Source organism: Impatiens glandulifera, chromosome 1 (assembly GCF_907164915.1).
Source record: "Impatiens glandulifera chromosome 1, dImpGla2.1, whole genome shotgun sequence".
Taxonomy (NCBI): Eukaryota; Viridiplantae; Streptophyta; class Magnoliopsida; order Ericales; family Balsaminaceae; genus Impatiens; species Impatiens glandulifera.
Window position 1 is genome coordinate 143,438,303 of NC_061862.1, and position 21,898 is coordinate 143,460,200.

Consider the following 21,898-nt stretch of genomic DNA (forward strand, 5'->3'; position numbering starts at 1 on the left):
TATATATATATATTCATTTTAAAATTTTAAAACAATAGTTTTTCTTTTTCATTAGCTCTTTTTATAACTTAATGTTTATTAACAAAGTAGAAATTAATTGATCTAAAAAATAGAGTTGAGCTGAACTTTCAAATAGAAGAAAAATTATCATAAAACTAGTAAAGTGGTTTTATCTATTTATCTATTTTTTTAATTTAAAAAAAATAATTAATTAATTAAATTGAAAACATAAAGGAGATGATTTTAAAAAATAAATCTGTCAAAAAGCCCACTTTAGTTCAGAAGTAGGCCTATTTCAATAAGAATTATTTAAATTGATCCTTTTTTCTCATATCTTTTATAAATCAAAATATTAAAAAATATATATATGGTTAAATATAATATCATTTAAGTATTTTCAAATAATAATTTTTTTTATATAATTTCAAACTAAAAAAGACAAATTACCTAGGCGGCCCTCGAACTATCTCGATCGCTCAAATTACCAAACTAATTGTTTGAAACGTTCCATCATTACCTAGGCAAAATTTCTTATTTATTTGTTTCATCGATCCTTTTTATTATTATTTAAATAATAAAAAAATTGTAGTCAAACTAATTGTAGTCAAAAAAAATTATTATTTAAAAATATTTAAATGATATTATATTTCCATCATTTTTAACAAACGTTCTTTATTTAAAGTTGCAATAAAAAAATATTACAAAAATCGAGAGTGATGAAACAAATAAATAAGAAATTCCCATAAACAAGTATTAGTTGGAACAAAATATAAGAAATAAAATTCACATTATGTTAAAATTAAACATAAGTCAATATGTCCGAGTGGTTAAGGAGACAGACTTGAAATCTGTTGGGCTTCGCCCGCGCAGGTTCGAACCCTGCTGTTGACGATATTTTTTTTATTTATTGAATCTTATTGGCATAAATGTAATATAATTATTTAATAATCAAGTTAATTTGGTTCTAATATAAAACTATATGATTTTCGTGTAAACTAATCATGATACTTTAGACAAGTATACAAAGTTCAAAATAGTGCATGAAATAATATTCTTACTTAATCTTTTGAAAAAAGGCTAAAGAATAAATTGATCAATTTTTGAGGACTCATTGGCTTGAAATATATTCAAGCTACTGAAAAAATGCAACCTATGTTTTGATATTAGTACTCTTTCAAAGTTTTATTTTTATAAAAAAGTTACCCTCCAAATTAATTTAGAGCTATCTATATATAAAAAAAACTAATTAATAAATAATACAAAATAAGATTGCATAATCAAAATAAATAATTAAGATTTAGATGTCAAATTGTATAAACAATTTTAAAAAATAAAATTTTAATGAAAAAAATCTAACATAATACAATTTTTGAATACTCACTTCAAAGACAACTTAAATGAGTTCATAAATGATATTGTTGAATTAGAGCAAACCAAATCAAAAAAAGTATAGAAAAAATTTCTAAAGCTATTATGAGTGACAATTAAAATTATTGTTAAACAAGTGTTGATAACAAACAAATTTAAACCATAAATAATTAGAAAACTGTACCATAATGAGATGACAAATCAAAGAATACGTTTATATAAAAGTTCAGTTTAAATAATTATTATTGTAAAAATAAGAATAATTTCATATCCATAATTTTGTCTCATTTATCGTGAATGAGTACTCGAGAAAATGTCACAACACAATTTACCAACGACTAAAAGTATTATATTTTTAATCTAATCGATCCAAACGCAACGCAAAATTAATCCATATATGTTTAATGAAAAGAGAAACGAAACACAATACAATACTTAAAAAAATAAAATAAAATAAAATAAATAACCGCATAAGAAAAAAAAAGACCTTCAAAATTATAATTTTTTTTTCTTCCAAACACTTCAACTTTTCATATATATATATATATATATATATATATATATATATATATATATAAAAGTTAGGTCGTAAAAAGAATATAATTACTTAATCAATTAAGTTCATTTATTTTTAATGCTAATATATGTATATATTAAATTTATAAACATAATAATATACCTCACACTTATTTTCTTCATTTCAATAAAATTTTATCGAAACTTGTTTCCGTCTATTCACACTTTAAATATTATCTATGTTTGTGAAAGAAATAAGATCACGAATTCGACGTGATTTGATACATTTGTAGAAGAGAGAAATAAAAAGAATAAAATGTGTAAAAAAAAATAAAAATAAATTAAAAGAAAATGACAAATTTCCCGAACATGGCCATTTTGGTTTCATAAAATGACCATTTTGTTCCGAACATGGTCATTTTGTTCCCAAACATTGTCATTTTAATTTATTATTATTGTTTTAGACAGGGCAATAAAGATTCATGGTTTTACTTTTATTTTCAACTTTGTTGTCACTATGACGACTCATATCAGATCCGGCCCTGTGGTCAGCCCAACAAGCCCCGGGCTAGGGTAGTTCACTTTCTAGAACAGCTCATCTAATAAAAAAAATAAGACATTTATAGTATTTTTTAAACATAAATAGATCTAACCTAGTGATTTAAGATGAATACATTAAATTATTATATGGTCATGAGTTCTAACCTCATTAAAACTTATTTTTTTAGTTGTCAAAATTCACGTTTATTTTAGGCTGAGGCAACCAAAAACGGGCCGGCTCTGACTCACCTTTATTTTATTTTTAAAATGATATGGTCTATTTTGTGAGTAAGGTGATTTTGTTTACACAATTTCCTTTACAATTCAATTACAAAATGTATTAACTATTTTGTTTCTAATATATATATATATATAATTAATTTTTAAAGTGTCCGGATTGTCGAGTTGAGCTCGTCGAGTTAAGAGCTGTAGTTAATTTGGATATACATGTGAGAGTAAATTGATACTTTTTCTATTTAAAGTTAAAGTAATAACATATTCTTATAATTTTTCAAGAAAGTAAAAAACTATAGAATTGATTTTATTTGAAAAATGATAATAACCAAATAAAAAAAGGAAATAAAGATGGATGTATTTCATTCATCCCTTAGTTAAAATCCTTATAATAGTAGTAGCTAACTAGCAAAGACAAAATACAAGTTTGGGTCATCGTCATCCTCATAGCTCTTTATTCTATCTATGGCGGGATTCGGGTTTGTCGACTCATCACGCATCCAACAAATATATATCTATCTGTCTCACTCCACCCTGTCCTGAACCCTCAAGTTCATTCCTTTTCTCGTCAAAGTAACAAGAAGAAGAAGAAAAAGAAGATCACTTCCTTTTAAACCCTTCTCTACTTAGGGTTTCTTTCATTACCCATCACTCATCACTCTTGTTCATACTACAATGGAGTCCTCGGCAGTAGTAACTGCCGCTACAGGACGAGCTGTTTCACTTGGGATCCCTCCTCAACCTTTACGGAGAGAGTGGCGTGCTGTCTCCGACCATCCTATTAGAACCACTGGAAACGAGGTACTACTGCATTTCTTTTACATTTCTTCATTCAATTCCAATTTTTTTTAGGGTTTTCAGTCCGATCCCCACAAGCGTACCAAACAAGATTCGTTTTTTATTTTAAGGGTCAGCAGCAGCAGGGTAGGGACGGGGTTCCTGTGGAATTTTGTGCAGTACCCATAGACAGAAATCTGGGTGAGGATATCATGCAGCAGCGGCTTCATGATTTTGTGAGACGGAGGGAGGAATTGCAACGTGATGAGGTTGAGCTTCGTGCTCAAATTTATGCTAGGAAGGAGATTGTGGTATTGCAGAAAGAATATGATGCTAAGATGAAGGAGCAAATTAATGGAAATACTAAGCTTCAGGTCAGTAAACATTTGAGTTTTTTTAGTTTTGTTTGTGTATATCATGGTCAGTTGAATGGTTTTGATGTCTTGTAGGAGAAACTACTTGAAATGGAGCGAACTATACATGAATTGGAACGCCAACTTGAACAAAAGGAAAGAGAGATACAAGCAATCCAATTAGACCATGAAGCAGTTCAGATTTCTGTAATTTTGCTTGACTATATACATTCTTTGATCATCTGTAATCAATTTTATTGTTCTTGACAGGCATGGGCAAAAGAAGATCTCCTTAGAGAACAGAGCAAAGAATTGCTAACATTTAGGTATCTAAAATGTTTTTTTTTCATACCTAGGAGTTGAGAACTTGAAATGTAATTTGTACTTGCTTATCAGGAGGGAGCGGGATAATTCTGAAGCTGAAAGAACCCAACATCTTAAGCAGATAATTGACTTACAGGAACATTTCCAAGAGAAAGAAAGGCTATATCTTGAGTTGCAGGAACAGGTTTGTTGAGTTGTTGTTCGTGGCAATGTAAATTGTAATGGTTGTCTGCAACACATTTTCTTCTTCTATTGGAATGTACTCAAAGGAGCTATTACTTAATCAATTGTGTTGGTGTGTGGGTTTTTGTTGGATTCGTCTGAATTATTCCCCTCCTTTGTTCAGCATAGGATTGCTCAGGAAAACATCCTTTTTAAAGATGAGCAATTAGTTGAAGCTCAGGCGTGGATTGCACGTTTCCAGGAGATGCAATCAACTTCTAGTCACTCCTTGCAAAATGAGTTGCGTGAGCGTACAGAACAGTACAACCAATTATGGATTAGCTGTCAGCAGCAGGTTACAATTTATATAAGATAAATTATCGTGTCTTAAATTCAAACTTCTTTATGTGTAGCATTTTGTTGTAACAGTATATTAATTTGGTCTTGAAGATAATTTAAGTTTGATTAACATAATGTCACATAAGAATTTCTTTAGTTTAGTTCATGGCTTAGTACTAGATTTTATTTAAACACTGGTTGAAGTTTCTTCCTTTATTTTTGTTAGTTTTCTGAGATGGAGAGGATCTATATGCATACTATACACCAGCTTCAGCTTGAACTTGCTAGTGTAAAAGAAAGGAGTGGCTCTTTCCCTGATGAGTCACATTTGTCTCAAATAAAGTCAAAAGACAATCCACAACTTGGTCAGAATAATGGAACCCAAATAGACGTGAATGGAAGTGGTACAACAGGTGCAAGTTATGGGCCTCTTTCAAATGGAAATTCTGAAAATGTTGTTATCAATTCTTCCAACCAGGTAAGGCTTTATTGTGCTGTCAAATTCTATTCCATACGAGATTTATAATGCTAGGGTGACCTCTTATATCACTTTCTTGCTATAGATAGTGTGGTACAGTACCTCTTATTGCTTAGTTGCTATAGAACAGTATTTGTGTGGTACAAATAGATAATGTTTATAGTTCGCTAGAGGATAAGATTTGGACTTCATGTATTTTCTCCTGCATATTTTGTAGCCACTAAAAAGTAGTTACTAATATTATATTTGCTTTTTTCACGCAAAATTGTTTTAGAATTCGCACAATTTGTCCATCTCCCTAACAATGACCCCCTCCCCCCTCCCCCCTTTAACTGTATTTGTTCCGATTATGCACATAGAATATAGATACATTGATTATGTTACCATAACCTTATGCTTTATCTAGTTGATATGTTTTTAATATTACTGATAATATACCCTTAGGAAACAAATAGATGCCTTATATGAGACCCAAGTACTCTGGCCGTAAAAAAGAATATGATGGCATTTTGGGAAAAACCTTTAATGGTCAATTATGATTACACAACATTTCAAGACCCCCATCTTGTTTTGATCATTTTGTTTTGGTGGGTAGAGTGGAGTTGAAATTTTGAGACTAGATAAATAAATCCATCCACCACTGGTTATGATAAGGAAAAAATAAGTTACTGTTATGATACCATGGTAGAAAACTAAAGAGAAATACTATATTTTAATCTCATACTATAGTATCATATCTAATATTTGAACAGTTGTGTTGACCACTTTCATAGCTTTTTCTTTCATTCTTCATTTCCAGACTGAACATGTTCATGGTGTTCCATTAGCACCACCATCCCTAATTAGTATGCCCACCTACCTTCAACCTGGACAAGTGCCAGCTCTGCATCCATTTGTCATGCATCATCAAGGGGTTCACCATTCAGTACCATCTCATGTTGCTCAGTCTCATGGTGGCCATATACACTCTATACCAACGATGTCACCCATTCAGCAGTGGCAAAACCATCAGGTACAGATAATCTATATCATTTTTTCCATGTCATCTTACTGAAACCACCTTTATTAAAGTTGGGGTCATGTCTGTTGGATACTGTGTTGCCTCTTCAACGAAAAAACCCTGGTCTCAAAACAAAAGATCTTAATCATGTTTTAATTGTTTCAAATTGCTGACTTTGCTACACATCCATAGGTATTCTTTCATCTCTCTTTTATTGTTTTGCACAGATTGTATCAGATGCCTCGCTACTGTCTAATCAACATGAATACCCATCATCTCAAACTGAGCAAAACTTGATTAGATCAGACATCAATTATGACTACGATGTATCTGGAAATGAGCAAGTTGTTCATGCAGAGTTTTTGAGTGGTCAAAAAATTCAGGGCATGGAACCAAATTCATCTGTGCATTCATCAGCTGAGGTATGGTTGATTCTGTGACATTGGTATTTTTTTCACCATCACAACCGCATTGGAAAATCATCAAAATTAAAGTTAAAATTGAAAGTTCTTTTTTTGTTTGGTATAAGATTTTTAATGATCATGATCCAGGTTATTTTCTAGATCATGTGGTTTCTGGCCAACACAACATGTAGATTTTTTTTTTTATCATAATCAACATGAAAAGGTTAATAACGAAACATGTCATTATTCTTCATTGACCCTTGTTTGGAACTCTCTTTTCCTCAGATTGATTCTGCAGATAGAAGTTACTTGCCCGACTCTCGATCCCTCCAAAGCTTGCAGCATATTTCTTCTCAGTTTAACGGTCTAAGGCTGGAACCTGATGCAGGGAATGATGCAATGGTACCTATAAAATCTTTTATGGAGCCTTCTTTTATGATAGACCACACTACTATCTTCTTCTTCTTTAGTTAGACCATCACTATAATCAATTGATTTCTAGTTTTGATATATCTGACAATTCAGTCTTCTTCAGTTATAGCTGGTGGGATGAGTTTAAATGCATTGCAGTTCTTTTGAGAACAGATGTAGATGAAGAGTATGAATCTAACATTGGATTTCAATTATCACAGGAGATAGGTACTAATAATTTGTCTAAAAGCGAACTCGAGAACAAAGATTTTATGCCAGGACAATCAAATCCTATCAAAGTTGTTATGACAGTGAACAATGCTGCTGCCCCTGGTGCAGATGCATTTGTTTCATCTGAACAAAACAATTCATATGGAGGTGGAATTATTACCATAGACCTTCTCGATGAAAGATCTCTGCTTGCATGCATCGTTCGCACAATTCCATCACCCGGATCTGGCGGTAGAATCAAAATTAGCTCCACGGTTAGTGTACAAACCAGAACTACCATGTAATCTGTTGGTTTAAATTTTAATTCAAGTTTGATTAATCATCGGTTTTACTCGCAGCTTCCAAATAGACTGGGGAAGATGCTTGCTCCTTTGCATTGGCATGACTACAAAAAGAAATATGGAAAACTCGAAGAGTTTTTAGCAAGTCATAATGAAGTATGTTATATAACTTTATATCCATCTCCATTTACTTCTCTCATGTGAAAACAATCTGCTAAGTAATTCCTATTTTTTTAGTTGTTTGTTATTGAAGGGGACTATATTCAAGTTCGAGAAGGTGCACAAGAAATGATAGCCGCAACAGCAGCTGTTGCGAAAGTTGCTGCTGCAGCCAAGACAGTTGTGTTTGCCAATCCTTCTGTTGCTGTAACTCCTATGGCACATTCGTCTCAACAACGGCTAAAGAGAACTCCTTCCACTGATCCCAATCCGACAGACTTTACTTCTTCAAATCTTGGCAATGGTGGAAATATCTCAGGCATAAAAATTCTGAGCAAAGCTAAAGATCCTTCTCCTCAAGTACTGAATGGTAACGAAAGTAGACTTGGTCAGTCATCTGGGCTTTCAACACTGGCTAATGGAGTGAATCATCCCAATAACTCAAGATCTGGGGCGAACTATGTCGGGAAACAGCAGACCAGGTAGTCGTTTTATATCGTATCGATTTGTGGATGTGATTATTCATCATATGGAAGCTTAACTCTCTTTAGTGTTTACTCTTGACAGGACAAGTGCAGTCTCAATGGGTTCAAGAAGATACTCATAATAATCATATGATGATTTGAGGAAATTTTGGGGGTTTGCTTCATCCAGATAAGTGTTATTACAAGTTGATTTATATTATTAATGTATTGAGAGAAGTGTTAAAAAGGTTAAAAACTGTTGTGACTTGTGGGTTTTAAATTATCCAGAAAATGTTTATGAAAAAAAAATTCCATTATTATTATTATTATTGTTAGTTTTGTTAGAAACATATTTTTAATATGTATGATGCTCTTAGAATTCTATTTTCTTTCTTTTTCTTAGTTTCTCAATGACTTATGACTATTATTTGTTAAAAAAAGAAAGTATAATTTCAAATAATTAGTTTACAATTGAAAATATTGCTAACTTAAAAAAAAAACATTTTTCTTTTAGGTGGTGTGACTATTCTTTTGTTTGTTTATTGAGTTTTATTCTTTTTTATAATTCATGACAAAAAAAATTTTGAGTTTGACCATTTATTGAAACTTTTTGCAATTGAATGGAATGCTTTGTTTTTTAAAATTCACTAACTACTTGATGACATTTGAGAAATATTTTATTTTTTTAATTAGAGTTTATTCTCAATTTTAATTTACTGTATTGAATTTTAAACTCATTTTATTTCAGTTATTTTAATGAGTTAAAACTTAAAAAACAATGTATGAATTGAAACACCTGAAATTGATTATTTTTAGTTCAAAATTGTTTTTTCTTTTGTATAAAAAAATTATTGTATTAATCACTATTTAGATCATGTTTATTTTCTACAGTTATGATTTTTTTTAACAAATATAATAAATGTATTTTTAGTAAATAATTTCTTTGATTATAACAAAAAAAAATCTATGATTATTCTTCAACATAGCATTTTTGCAAGCATGGTTAAAATTTATAATTTACCAAATATTATTCTATACTTGTAAACTCAAAAATTATAAGAAAAAATATTATTAAATGATTTTAAATATATTAATATTTATTATATTTTCTCCTCATCAAAGTTTTTGAATCTGCAATTCCCTTCATTACAGTTTTTATTTTCTTATTATCATAAATGTATATTTTAAATATTCATAAAAAATAAATTAATTTTATTTTAAATGAAAATTATAAATTAGATCAATTTATTTAGTGTCGGTAACGATGTTATAATCGAGAAAAAATATATTTTTGTAAGTTTATAAAATATAGATACATTATTCTTCGACACCAAATTTCTGTTTTCATCGTTACTTATTTAAAAATTATAAATTTTTTGAGAAATAATATTATGAAATTAATTAAATATATATTAGAAAAATGAATATTTATTATTTATTCGTATAAATTTATACCGCGCCAGATTAAATTCTGATGATCGTGACTAACTGCTAGGGAAAAAGACCAAACTACCCCTCGATCTTTCTCTCTCCCTTATCCTCTCTCTCCCGCTTCTCTTCAACGTCATCGTAATCTTGAGCGAAAGATCAGTTTATCAGTAAACGGAGATACTGTTTCTCACCGGTGCAGCGTCGGCGGCGGCCTTCTCCCGGAGGAACAGTGTGTATCGATCATTCTTCAAAGGCCGTAGTCTAGCACAGCGGCATAATCACTTTCACTTCATTGTCAATTGAAATCTCTCATCCGAAACAGTCTACAACAGAGGTGAAATTCATCTTAATATCTTATCGCTCGATGTAATGATAAATGCAACATTGCAATCTATGCTGTTCTAATGGTAGATATCTTATTATACTGCTAACGAAGCTTCCGATTAAGTTATAGCGATTAATTTTAACTTCTCATAGATTGATTCTTACGGAAGCTTGCAAATCGCCTAACCTGTTAGAAGTATTATTAGAAAAATTAAAATTGTTACAGTGTTCTTCTGATTAAAATTAATAACACTCCTTGCATTATTACAGAGAGAGCAAATTGCATATAAACTAATTTATGTATCTGATTTGTTCTGAATCAGTAAGCTTAATATAATACTCTTGTTTTTATGCTAGATTATGAAAACATTATTGCTCTAAGAAATTAAGTTGAGTGTGGTTAAACCTTTCACTTTTGATTGGAATTGGAATGAGATAAATTCGAGATTCTGGAAATTTAACAGGATATATATATGTGAGATCTTTCGGTATTGTCAGTTTGAATCGAATCGCCTCAGATTCGGCAAAATTACTTGATGTGTGAGTTTAAAAGGCTTTGATCATTTTAATCAACATTTGAGAACTATTTGAAGCTAAGATCCACATTAGTTCTCGGTGATAAAACTTACTATAGAGTTGTAATCGACGTTAGTTCATTTATCTTTGCATAAACTGTATTCAATGTACTAAGCAATACCACTTTGATTTAAGTTTTGGTACTTACAGATATTAATGATTTGTTTAGTACTGTCATATTCATATCACAGGAACATTATTGTTTTTATTTGTTACATCTTTGCTGCAGTTTTTATAATCACAAGCCTTAAGCTTTCTAGGAAAGAACATTATCCCATAAAAGTCAATGATAAGGTATAATCATGCCCACAACCTATCTATATGTAGAGATGGGGCCGCCTCTATGAAAGACTGAATCCTTTTAGAGCACTCATGAAATCCAGAATGGACACAAGACCAAAATTTGGATGAAAAAATTGATGCGATTGATTCTGGATTGGAATAAGGTTCCCAGATATTATAATCTCAGAAATACTAGTTCATAGTCCAAAAGATACTAGTGTCTATGCATCTATATATCATATACTCGAACTATTTTCTTAATTTTGAAATATGTGGGGAATAGTTTTATAAATATTTTAATTATATTTCAAATTAAATATTTTCTTTATTTGGATTAAATTAATCTTAGTGGAACTTCAAAGTACACGGATATGGGAAAAGTTGGAAAATATGAGATATTTTACTGCCTCCACTACTTTGTGCAAACTATCATTGACTTTAAGCTTCTTTCTGTTTTCTCTTCTTTGAAATATTTTTTTATTAGTTTTCCTCCCTTTCACTATGTGCAGAGCTGAAATGATATGATAATTATGTATTTTTATGATGTGACCTATTATTAGCTAGTGCTTTTTTGATGGACTTGCTTGAGCAGTAATCTCTCAACTTGATGGCATCTAAAGAAGGAAAATCTTCATTGGGCTATGGAAAACCTCCTTGGATATTTAGAGGAAGGTAGACCTTCTTCTCTTATTTGATTTCAATATTAAAACATTTGATGAAGAATTTAAAGTAAGATGCTATTCATGTTACCCAGTGCCCTGTATCAGCTCCATCTTGTCAAAGCTGAAGTTGCTCGAGCTTTCATTCCCAAGGAGTTGCGCTTAGTTGAAGCCTTTGGGTAATGTACACTTGCATGATGATTATTAGCCTTATATCGATTCACTTCAAATTTATGCTATTTTCTATAATTTCTCATGATATATCTACTATATTCAGGTACACCCTTGGAGGCTTCTTTCTGGCCAGTTATGATGACAGCCCAGTTGGAAGGTTTGATGAGGTGCTGTTTTGAACGTGTGCCTTACCTACCTTGTTGTAGTTTTGAAGTGAACTAAGGTATTGATCTATTAGTTATTTCACCATGTATCTGCAGCTGGTGGTGATTGCTGGAACTGTGTGGAACCCACCCACATCTTGTGCGTAAGTTACTCATTTTTAGGTTTTGATTTTGAGAATGTTAATCCAAACTTTCTCAACATGTAATCATTGTCTTTGATTTGTTGGATCAGGAGAGACAGATTACATGATAAATATGCTTTACCAAAAACACAATAAAGTGATCATTCAGATCACTATATATAGCGTTAATGTTTGTGTCAGGAAATGAAAACTGAATGCAAATTTATTTCAGATGGGCCTCTAGGGTGCTTGTGAATAGTAAGGAGGCATGTGTTCATGGACGTAAGGTAGGAAGAGAAGCTTATTACAGTATTTATTAACTAATTACCAGTTTTATCTTTGTTGAAACTATGTGATGAATACAAATTTCGTATTTGGAGAATGTTTAACTATTCAAACTGTTTAATCTTCAAATCAAGAACTATTTTCGAAAGGATATAGTGGAGGGCTGGCAAGACATCGTTTCCATGACACCATGATTAATACAAACTTTAACTTTACAATGAAAAATGATATAGTGGATGATTTTCTTTGTATTGGATGCATTTTGATTCATTGGTTCTGTTCTCTAGCTTACTGTGAAATGTTTCAGGATGTTGGACTTCCTAGTCAAGTTGCTAATTTTAAGAAGGTAAGTCTTGTCTTCTTTTTATTTATTCATTTATTTTTGTATGGTTTCAACTTTGTACGATGCAACTTAGGCGATGTTTGATAACACAATTTATTACTTAATTTGAATTGATAACGGTTGTTTAGAATCACTTAGTTGTCTAGATTTGGCTAAAATTAATCTTAATTTGGTAATCTAGTAAGAGCATCTAAGAGACAACTTTAACACTTGAAAATTATATTAAATTATGTCATTGTAAGGGTAAAGTAGTACTTTCTCGACATTAGTTCCACATTTTATTAAATCAACTTATAATCCAAGTACTTCAAATTTTGATATTTTCATTTGGTTTATTCAGCATATATAAGTCGATACTTAACTCATTTGGCACTTGAAATTCCGTATTCTACACTTAATTTTCAGTTTAATCAAACACACCCTTAGTCAAACTTAGGTGTTACCTCAATGAAGAATAGTTTTAAAAATTGTTGTAAAACACTTGGTTGATTTGAATCTCGAATTCAATGAGAAAGACAAGTATAAATACTTGGGAGAACTCATTCGGAGTCTACAAGTTGCCTTTCCGAGTTTGAGAAGAGTAGTTCTATAATCTATATTATTCCTTAGTTTCAGCTGAAAATATTTATATTAATTTTTTCCTTACCTTGGGAACTCAATAATAATTCATTTTATTAAGTAAATATATGACTACATTCATGTCAGTTAGAGCAGAAGCTAACATTGTGTTTATGGTTCTGATTTTCTGACAGAATATTATGGCAGTGCCGCGAAAGCAATCAGAAAGTAAAAGCAGTCAATTTCTAAACAAGATGATTGGTATTGCAACTGGTGATCTTGGTCATCCAGATAATTGTATGGATATTCAAATAGCTGAAACCAATGTCTCTTCTGCCAAGGATATGTGTTCTATTAGGATTGGTGCTTCTTCTGGTGAGTTTTGTTGGAATATTCCTCAACTATATCCTTAAAGTCATCATTCAATTGTCAAATCTCATTAACTAATATATTTTCTTCCCTGCAGATCTTGATCCCAAGAAACGGATTGGGCCAGCCATCAAACTTTCGCTGCCAAGCTTTAGGTAAGGCACTCTTGCCATCGTTTGTAAAATAGAACAAACAAAAAGCACTGCAATAAAACTGATTATCTTTTCGAAATGCAGCGGACATACACCTTGGAACAACCACCTCCTCAAATACTCTTGCCAAATTGAATGCAGGTTCTTTTTTGCTTTGACTTATAATTTTATCCATCCTTAACCATATACTGCCTATGCTGTCAATGATACATTGATTTTTATGCACAACTAAGATTATGCATCCTAAGGGTAGCTCATCTCAATTTTGATACTTGTTAAAATCATCTTAATTGAAGTTAGGGGTCACGAGGGTGGGATGTGCTTAGCCTTTTCCAATTATAGCATATATTTGGAAACACTTAATGGGTCTAGATCTGGATATAGATAAGAAACACGCCAATAACTTTATTTAGAAACATTTTTTCTGTGGTCAAAGTACCTCAAATGGATTTTGATCTAGATAAGATTAGGTTTGAACTCAACTAGATCTAGATGCAAAAAAGTGTTTCCAAATAGGGGCTCATGACCCACTATGTTTCTTTATCCAAATCTAGATCAAGATAAAAAACAACAATAAATTGAAGCAAAATGCGGGGTTTTGGTAGGATAAGATTGGCGAAATCAGCGAAAGTGACAGGGCCATCTGTCATTACACCAAATATAGAGGAGGCCGAACATCATGACAAAAGTTCTGTAATAGTGGATAATAGCAGTGATGGAGAAGAAGATGCTCGGAAGTTGAGTATATCAGTGATGTTGTCAAAGCCGGTTTTGGCTTTGGAATTCAATTGCCTTACGATGCAGGTTGAAGCACCTGTTGTCGTCTCCCCTTCTTCACCCAACAACACCAATGTTCGATCTTAAGTTGTTTGTTGGGTTCCAATATATGGTAAAGATTCCTTAATTTATCATATCTAAAGTTGTATCATTCTCTATGATCTATGAAGCTCTAGTATAGATTCATTTATTAAAGAGGACTCTTAAGGAATTCCCTCTCTTCATCACAATCAATGAATTATATTGATTTGAAATATGACAAAGTAGCAATTTCTTATGCTATAGGTTAAACACAATCAAAAAGTGGTTGGTTAGTGTTGTAGCTGTAAAGCTTCTTATCATAATTGGGCTCCCCATGGTAGGTTTGACATGACTTGTTTTGTTAATTTTGTTGCTTTAAAATGACTCAAGATTCCATGAATTAAGCAAAGAAACAAAGCTTTAAAGAAGCTGTGAAATGACAACCCTAAATTTGTATCCAAATTAAAAGGTGGTTACTTAACCGTCAAAATTCTTAATTTCTTAACTAAGCAGGGCATTTACAAACTCTTGATTATCAAATCCTTGTGTGAGAGAATGACTTAATAAGAATAAAATCTTTGTTTCGTCGATCTGATAAGAGGAATCAAGATTAGCTGGCGGGGTTGTAAGGAAATTTGATTAACTAACCCTTTCTTCGTGCCCACTTCCGCCAATACTTGGGATCGGGTTCAAATTTTTATTCTCAACAAACATTTAGTGTGTTTTTTCCAATTTCATATTCAATGTTTTGTACAATTAGTGTACGTATTCTAGTTGGGTTGGAATGGGTTTATAGGCTTCATTTTATGCTGGACTAACCCTCAAAAAGTTCAATATTTAAAATAAATTTTATTATTTTTATAAATAACTAATTCTCATTAAATTCAAATAAGAGTTACCTATGATAAATTAATAAATAAATAATACAAGATAATATTTAAAAAATCAATAATTGATAATCTAGATATTAAATTGTATAAACAATTTACGAATAAAGCTCTTATTAGAAATATTTCAACGATTATGCATTTTGTTGAGGATTCTTCTAAAGATTAACTCATTTGAGTTTTTGAATGATGATTGTTGTACTAGAGTAAATCGAACGAATCAATGAAACGGCGTCGAAAAAATCTCTACATATATGATCGAAATATAAGAAATTTATACGTTGAAAGAATCTCTACATATATGATCGAAATATAAGAAATTTATACCAATAATAGGAGAATATTTATAAGAGGTTTTCCATATAAAATATTAAATCAAGTAACTTTTTATTGAAAAAATAGAAAATAACTCAAAATGTGATTATTTCGTCTCTTTTGTTGTTAAAAGAGGATAGACATGAACTCGAGAAAAGATCAGTTACACAATTGGAGACTATGAGTAGCAAATGACTCACTAACGATTGAGAGTATTATTCGAATTATAAAAATTCGAGACGAAAAAATTTAACACAAACTCAAATCTGAGTGATGGAAAGAAAAATAATAAATTATCTGATAATAAAAAAAATAGTTGCAATTTGAATATAACAAATATATATATATATATATATATATATATAATATTAAAAAAAGTATATAAATAATAAATATTTTTTTGAATTATATAATTTTATAAATTAATGAATATTTAAAATTATATAAATTTGTGTATATATAAATATTAATAATAATTTGTTTATATAATTTTCAATTATTTATATAACTAAAAAATTGTAATTAATAACTTATTAAAATATTTTATAATAATATTTAAAATGAAATAATATATAAATATATGATTAATTATTTTTAATTGAAAGATAATATTTTATTTATATTAAAAATATATTATAAATTAATTTAAAAAAATAAAGAGAAGAGAGTAAGGAGAATAAAATAATACTTGATTTAATTTTGCGCATTTGCACGGATAAAAGTATATATTTTTAATTCGTTTTAATTTTTAAAAATTAAGTTTAATTTTAAACTTAATGTTAACATATATTTTATCTCGTCGGTATCCCACTTAACCCTTCAATTGACCATCATATTGTGACTCAAAAACTTTTTTATATATCTTTTTTATCCACTCGAGAAATTACCCACCAATCTTAGTCGACCTCAATTGATGACACATCTCTTATATCTCGTCAAACTCAACCACCAATCTTAATTCCGACCTCACACTCGACAAACCACTCACCTGACATATATCTCGTGACCTCACACTTTCAAATGTTTGTCAAACCAACCACTAATTTTGAGCTCACACTCGACAAACCACCCACCACCCGACCTCTATCTTGTGAACTCACACTTTCAAATGCTCGTCAAACCAACAACTAATTTCAACCTTACACTCGACAAATCACTCACTACTCGACCTCTATCTCGTGACCTCACACTTTCAAATTCTCGTTAAACCAACAACTAATTCCGACCTCACACTCGACAAACCACCCACCACATAACTTTCATCTCGTGACCTCACATTTTCAAATGCTCGTCAAACCAACCACTAATTCCTACCTCACACTCGAAAAATCACTCACCACCCGACCTCTATCTCGTGACCTCACACTTTCAAATGCTCGTCAAACCAACAATTAATTCTGACCTCACACTCGACAAACCACCCACCACCCGACCTCCATCTCGTGACCTCACACTTTCAAATGCTCGTCAAACCAACAACTAATTTCGATCTCACACTCGACAAACCACCCACCACTCAACCTCCATCTTGTGACCTCACACTTTTAAATCTTCGTCAAACCAACCTCTAATTCCGACCTCACACTCGACAAATTACCCACCACACGACCTCCATCTCGTGACCTCACACTTTTAAATGCTCGCCAAACCAACAACTAATTTTGACCTCACACTCGACAAACTACCCACCACCCGACCTCCATCTCGTGCCCTCACACTTTCAAATGCTCGTCAAACCAATAACTAATTTTGATCTCACACTCGATAAACCACTTGACCTCCATTTCGTGACCTCACACTTTCAAATACTCGCCAAATCAACCACTAATTCCGACCTCACACTCGACAACCACCCACCACCCGACCTCCATCTCGTGACCTCACACGCTCGCCAAACTAATCACTAATTTTAACCTCACACTTGATAAACCACCCACCACTCGACTTCCATCTCGTGACCTCACACTTTCAAATGCTCATCAAACCAACAACTAATTTCGACCTCACACTCGACAAACCACCCACCACCCGACCTCTATTTTGTGACCTTACACTTTCAAATGCTCGCCAAACCAACCAATAATTTCGACCTCACACTCGACAAATCACCCATCACTCAACCTCCATTTTGTGACCTCGCACTTTCAAATGTTCGTCAAACCAACCAGTAATTTCGACCTCACATTTTTATATTACTCGTATCTTTTGTTTAAAAGTTGTGTCGCCATATATTTATAGTCAATAATACATTCATGAAAATCTAAATTTACATGTTTTGAGATTCATACACTAGTTTCAAGCATAAAATGTGATCACTTTGACTGTTAAATTACTTGAGATTGTTCAAATAATTTTATTATTTTGTATTTAATATTTATTATCAATTAGTTAATTTTTATATTAACTAAAAAATTATTTATGCTAATAAAAAAATATTATATATATATATATATATAATAAGAAGAAGAGAATAAATGTATAATAAAAAATAAAATGTATTTATATAAAATTAATGATGAAAAATAATATAATATATATATATATAATACATAAATTATTAATAAAAAATATATATTTTATAACTAGTGAAATATTTTATAATCTAAGGGTGAAAATAATTAGGAAAGAAAAAAATATAAGATAAAATATATTTATAATCTTTAAAATCTAAAATTTAATTAAAAAGAAGAGAGTATGAAAGATGAGAGAAAAATAATTAGTAAAAATATATATATATATATATATATATATATAATTAATGAGGGAGAAAATAATTAAGAAAGAAAAAAATATAAGATAAAATATATTTATAATTTTTAAAATTTAATTAAGAAGAAGAGAGTAGGAGAGGTGAGAGAAAAAATAATTAGTAAGAATCAATTAGGGAGAAAATAATTAAGAAAGAAAAAAATATAAGATAAAATATATTTATAATCTTTAAAATCTAAATTTTAATTAAGAAAAAGAGAGAATGAGAGTAAAAATGGATTATATATGATGTTAATTATTGTGAAGTTTGTTGACTTTAAGCATTATTTATATATATATATATATATATATATATATATATATATATATATATATATATAAATTAATTGTATAATTATAGATTAAATGAAATGATTTTTAATAATAATTATATACACCTTAACAAATAAATGCAAATGATACATATTCCAAAGGAACTCAATTGATAAGGGCAAGTTTCATTCCTAGTTTAGTTTATAATCAAACATATTTTGGGTGGGTTGAATACAATTTTTTACCTTCTAATAGGGTTGGCCCTAGATAAACTTAGCAAGTCTATGGAACCTACACTCAAAACGGGAAATTGGACGAAATGACCCTGAAGAAAGGGCTATTTGCCTCTGTGGTCACCAGATAATTGAAATTGATCTGATGACCACTTTATTTTTTTTGGACAAAAATACCCTTTTCGCGTAACGCGAAGGGACTTCACGTTTCGCGAAGGGAGTTTTTTTATATAAATACTTAAAATTTTTCATTTCGGCATTTTCTTTCTCTCACTTCTCTCTCTTCTCTCTTCCTTCTCTTTCCTCTCTTCTCTTGACGGCGGTGGCACGGCGTCGGCACGGTGAAACCCTAAACCAAAACCCAAACGAACACATTATACAGATCGACGAAGGGCTTCACGTTTCGCGAAGGGCTTCACGTTTCGCGAAGGCCCAGACGGTCGATGAGCCCTAATTTGTAAGTCAAGAACTTCTTCAGGTCGGTCTCTCTCTCCCTCCCTCGATCCGAATTAAGAATCATGTGAATGCTTATTGAATCTTCTTCTTCTAATGATTCATCTTTGATCTCGCCTAGGTTATTTTCGGATTAATTTGTCTTATCATAATGTCTTCTTATTTGCAGCTTTAATCCCGTGCATTGCTAGTTAGGGCTAGCATTTCTGTACTAGGATCTAGTTGATTATTGAAGAATTCTATCTGTATTCGATCTAGATCATAACCTAATCTCCTTTGTAATGTGTTTTGTTGGTCTCTCTTTGGCAGAAGCAGAAGAAACAAGGTCAATTAGGCTTGCAAGAGGAAGAAGATGGTGAAAGTATCTACCTTCTTTGGAATGACAGTGGGTGCCTTCGTCTTCTGGCAATCCATGCCTTAGTTGGAAAATAAATATTTTGAGACTTAGATTTGCGAGTTTGTGATGGGCGTTATTTTTCAACAATTTTAGGCTGTCATTTGACATTATATGAAAAATGTAGATAATGCTATATTTTGATATTATATGAAATTCAATCTTGAAATCCGACAGATTCGATTAGGATCTCATTTCCATTTCGGAAGATCTTCACACTTTTTAATATGTTTATTTTATTTTCTTTCACAATGGTTTATTTGTCGCATTTAAACGACTATTCATTTCATCGACCATCTAAATAATATATATAAATCAAAATCTATATGAACCCACCACAACGCTTTATTTGAAACTGATATTTGTTACATGCATCTTTAACAGAAATCACAATTCAATAAGAAAATTGTCTAAAATTTCAACAATGATTTTGTAAGTTATTGGAACATACTATATCTGTAAGAGTATACATCTTTTTCCTGAAGACTGTATATCTGTAAGAGTATACATCTTTTTCCTGAAGACTGTACTCCTAAAAGAATGAAACTAATATACAAAAGAAGCTGTTTCCTTCCTCTCATGCTGGCTCTTCTAGCAACATCCCATGCCTTGAGAGGTGCAAGCTCACCGGCTTGAGATGCAAAGAAGGATTCGTAACCGGGTGAATCAAATGCAAAACATGTATGTTTAGATCCCTCTCGAGGAAGCCATGCCATTGCAAATCTCCTCGATTCCTCTGGATTGAGCTGGTAGTACCAACCTCCACCAACCCTATACTGCTACTAATATCTAATTCATTTGCATGCATTTCCTGAACCATCTGGTGATCATAAGGGAATGCCAAACATCCTGACAGTTGAGTCAACACTTGTAGAACTGGAAATGGCTACAAATTTATAGATCACCAATGATTGGTAAACTTAAAACACAGCCAAGGCCACTACAACTCTCCATTTGAAGAAGTATTTCTTATTCCTTCCTTGTACAATTGAGGGTACTGCTTTGAAAGAGATGCACTCACATCCTATTATAAAACACAAACAATTTACTTTTCCGGTTCACGATTATCCAAAATAAATAGAATCAGCCAGAGGCAAAGATATACCTTGTCAAAAAGTCCAAGAACTAAAACTGGTACTGAAATGAAGATAACATTATACAAAGACTAAAATGTGAAGCCATCGCGAAACGTGAAGCCCTTCGCGAAACGTGAAGGCCTTCGCGAAACGTGAAGCCCTTCGCGAAATGTGAAGTCGTGAAAATTAAATTAATGTTTCCTGAAACGAAACCGAATCAGAGCATCATTAACTGCAAACATATCATCGACAAAATGAACAACCAAGATGAACAATAAGATAAACAATAAAAAAATCTCATGATTTAGGGTTTAAAGATGAACACAATGGAAATAATAACATAAATCGATCCAATCACCTGATATTAGAACGAGTTTTCGTCGTCGATCTGTATAATGTGTTCGTTTAGGTTTTGGTTTAGGGTTTCGCCGTGCCGACGCCGTGCCGACGCCGTGCCACCGCCGTCAAGAGAAGAGAGGAAAGAGAGGGAAGAGAGAAGAGAGAGAAGTGAGAGAAAGAAAATGTCGAAATAAAAAATTTTAAGTATTTATATAAAAAAAACTCCCTTCGCGAAACGCGAAGTCCCTTCGCGTTACGCGAAAAGGGTATTTTTGTCCAAAAAAAATAAAGTGGTCATCAGATCAATTTCAATTATCTGGTGACCACGGAGGCAAATAGGCCTTTCTTCAGGGTCATTTCGTCCAATTTCCCCTCAAAACAGTCCATTTATTAAACACAAAAATTAGTTCAATTTTTTAATTTTTTAACAAAAATATGTTTAACATAATTGTTCAAGTTTAAAAATATTTTATTATGAATTCAAATCTCACTAAAAAAACATAATAGTTAAAAATTAATTCATGTTTTCTCTATGGACTGGCATGTTTTTTCTACGTGAACTGGGCAATCTCCTTTGGAACAAAATAAGTGAGTATAAGATGAATCAAATTGACCATAGTAGTGTGGTGGGGTCATTTACATTTGGTCATTCTTGGGAAGTGTTTGTTTGTCAATCACTTTCTCAATTTTATTATTATATTTATTTAATAACTTTAATTAAAATAACAAATTTTTAATCTTTATACGTAAAACACATATAATGTATATAGTTTATTATATTTAAAATTAGATAATAACGAAATATCTTTTTTTATAAATTTTTATTTTCATTTCAGTTTTTGAATCTTATACATTCTACTGACCAGATGATTAGAGTATGAACTTGATAATAAATAATGAAT

At 31.3% G+C, this 21,898-nt stretch overlaps 2 protein-coding genes and 1 non-coding gene across 4 annotated transcripts; all 3 read left to right on the forward strand.

Moving 5' to 3' along the window:
• The first annotated feature begins 809 nt into the window (after nucleotides 1–809).
• Nucleotides 810–891, forward strand: TRNAS-UGA. Its single transcript has one exon. It is a non-coding gene; the product is annotated as a tRNA-Ser (tRNA).
• Nucleotides 892–3,080: 2,189 nt separating this feature from the next.
• LOC124919984 lies at nucleotides 3,081–8,397 on the forward strand. 2 transcript variants are annotated; one of them, XM_047460362.1, is made up of 14 exons: nucleotides 3,081–3,459; nucleotides 3,567–3,809; nucleotides 3,885–3,995; nucleotides 4,059–4,114; nucleotides 4,185–4,296; nucleotides 4,459–4,629; nucleotides 4,840–5,091; nucleotides 5,891–6,103; nucleotides 6,319–6,513; nucleotides 6,781–6,892; nucleotides 7,123–7,391; nucleotides 7,476–7,574; nucleotides 7,656–8,059; nucleotides 8,145–8,397. In XM_047460362.1, the coding sequence occupies exons 1-14, from the start codon at nucleotides 3,334–3,336 to the stop codon at nucleotides 8,182–8,184; spliced, it is 2,403 nt and encodes an 800-aa protein (XP_047316318.1). In that variant the 5' UTR covers nucleotides 3,081–3,333; the 3' UTR covers nucleotides 8,185–8,397. The 2 variants fall into 2 exon arrangements, with proteins under 2 accessions (XP_047316318.1, XP_047316319.1); XM_047460363.1 differs by having other exon boundaries at nucleotides 3,082–3,459; nucleotides 3,885–3,983.
• Nucleotides 8,398–10,922: 2,525 nt separating this feature from the next.
• LOC124944641 (protein NEOXANTHIN-DEFICIENT 1) lies at nucleotides 10,923–14,539 on the forward strand. The gene is made up of 10 exons (XM_047484954.1): nucleotides 10,923–11,326; nucleotides 11,409–11,492; nucleotides 11,591–11,654; nucleotides 11,748–11,794; nucleotides 12,006–12,060; nucleotides 12,366–12,404; nucleotides 13,154–13,334; nucleotides 13,426–13,483; nucleotides 13,565–13,621; nucleotides 14,086–14,539. The coding sequence occupies exons 1-10, from the start codon at nucleotides 11,262–11,264 to the stop codon at nucleotides 14,342–14,344; spliced, it is 909 nt and encodes a 302-aa protein (XP_047340910.1). The 5' UTR covers nucleotides 10,923–11,261; the 3' UTR covers nucleotides 14,345–14,539.
• The last annotated feature ends 7,359 nt before the right edge of the window (nucleotides 14,540–21,898 follow it).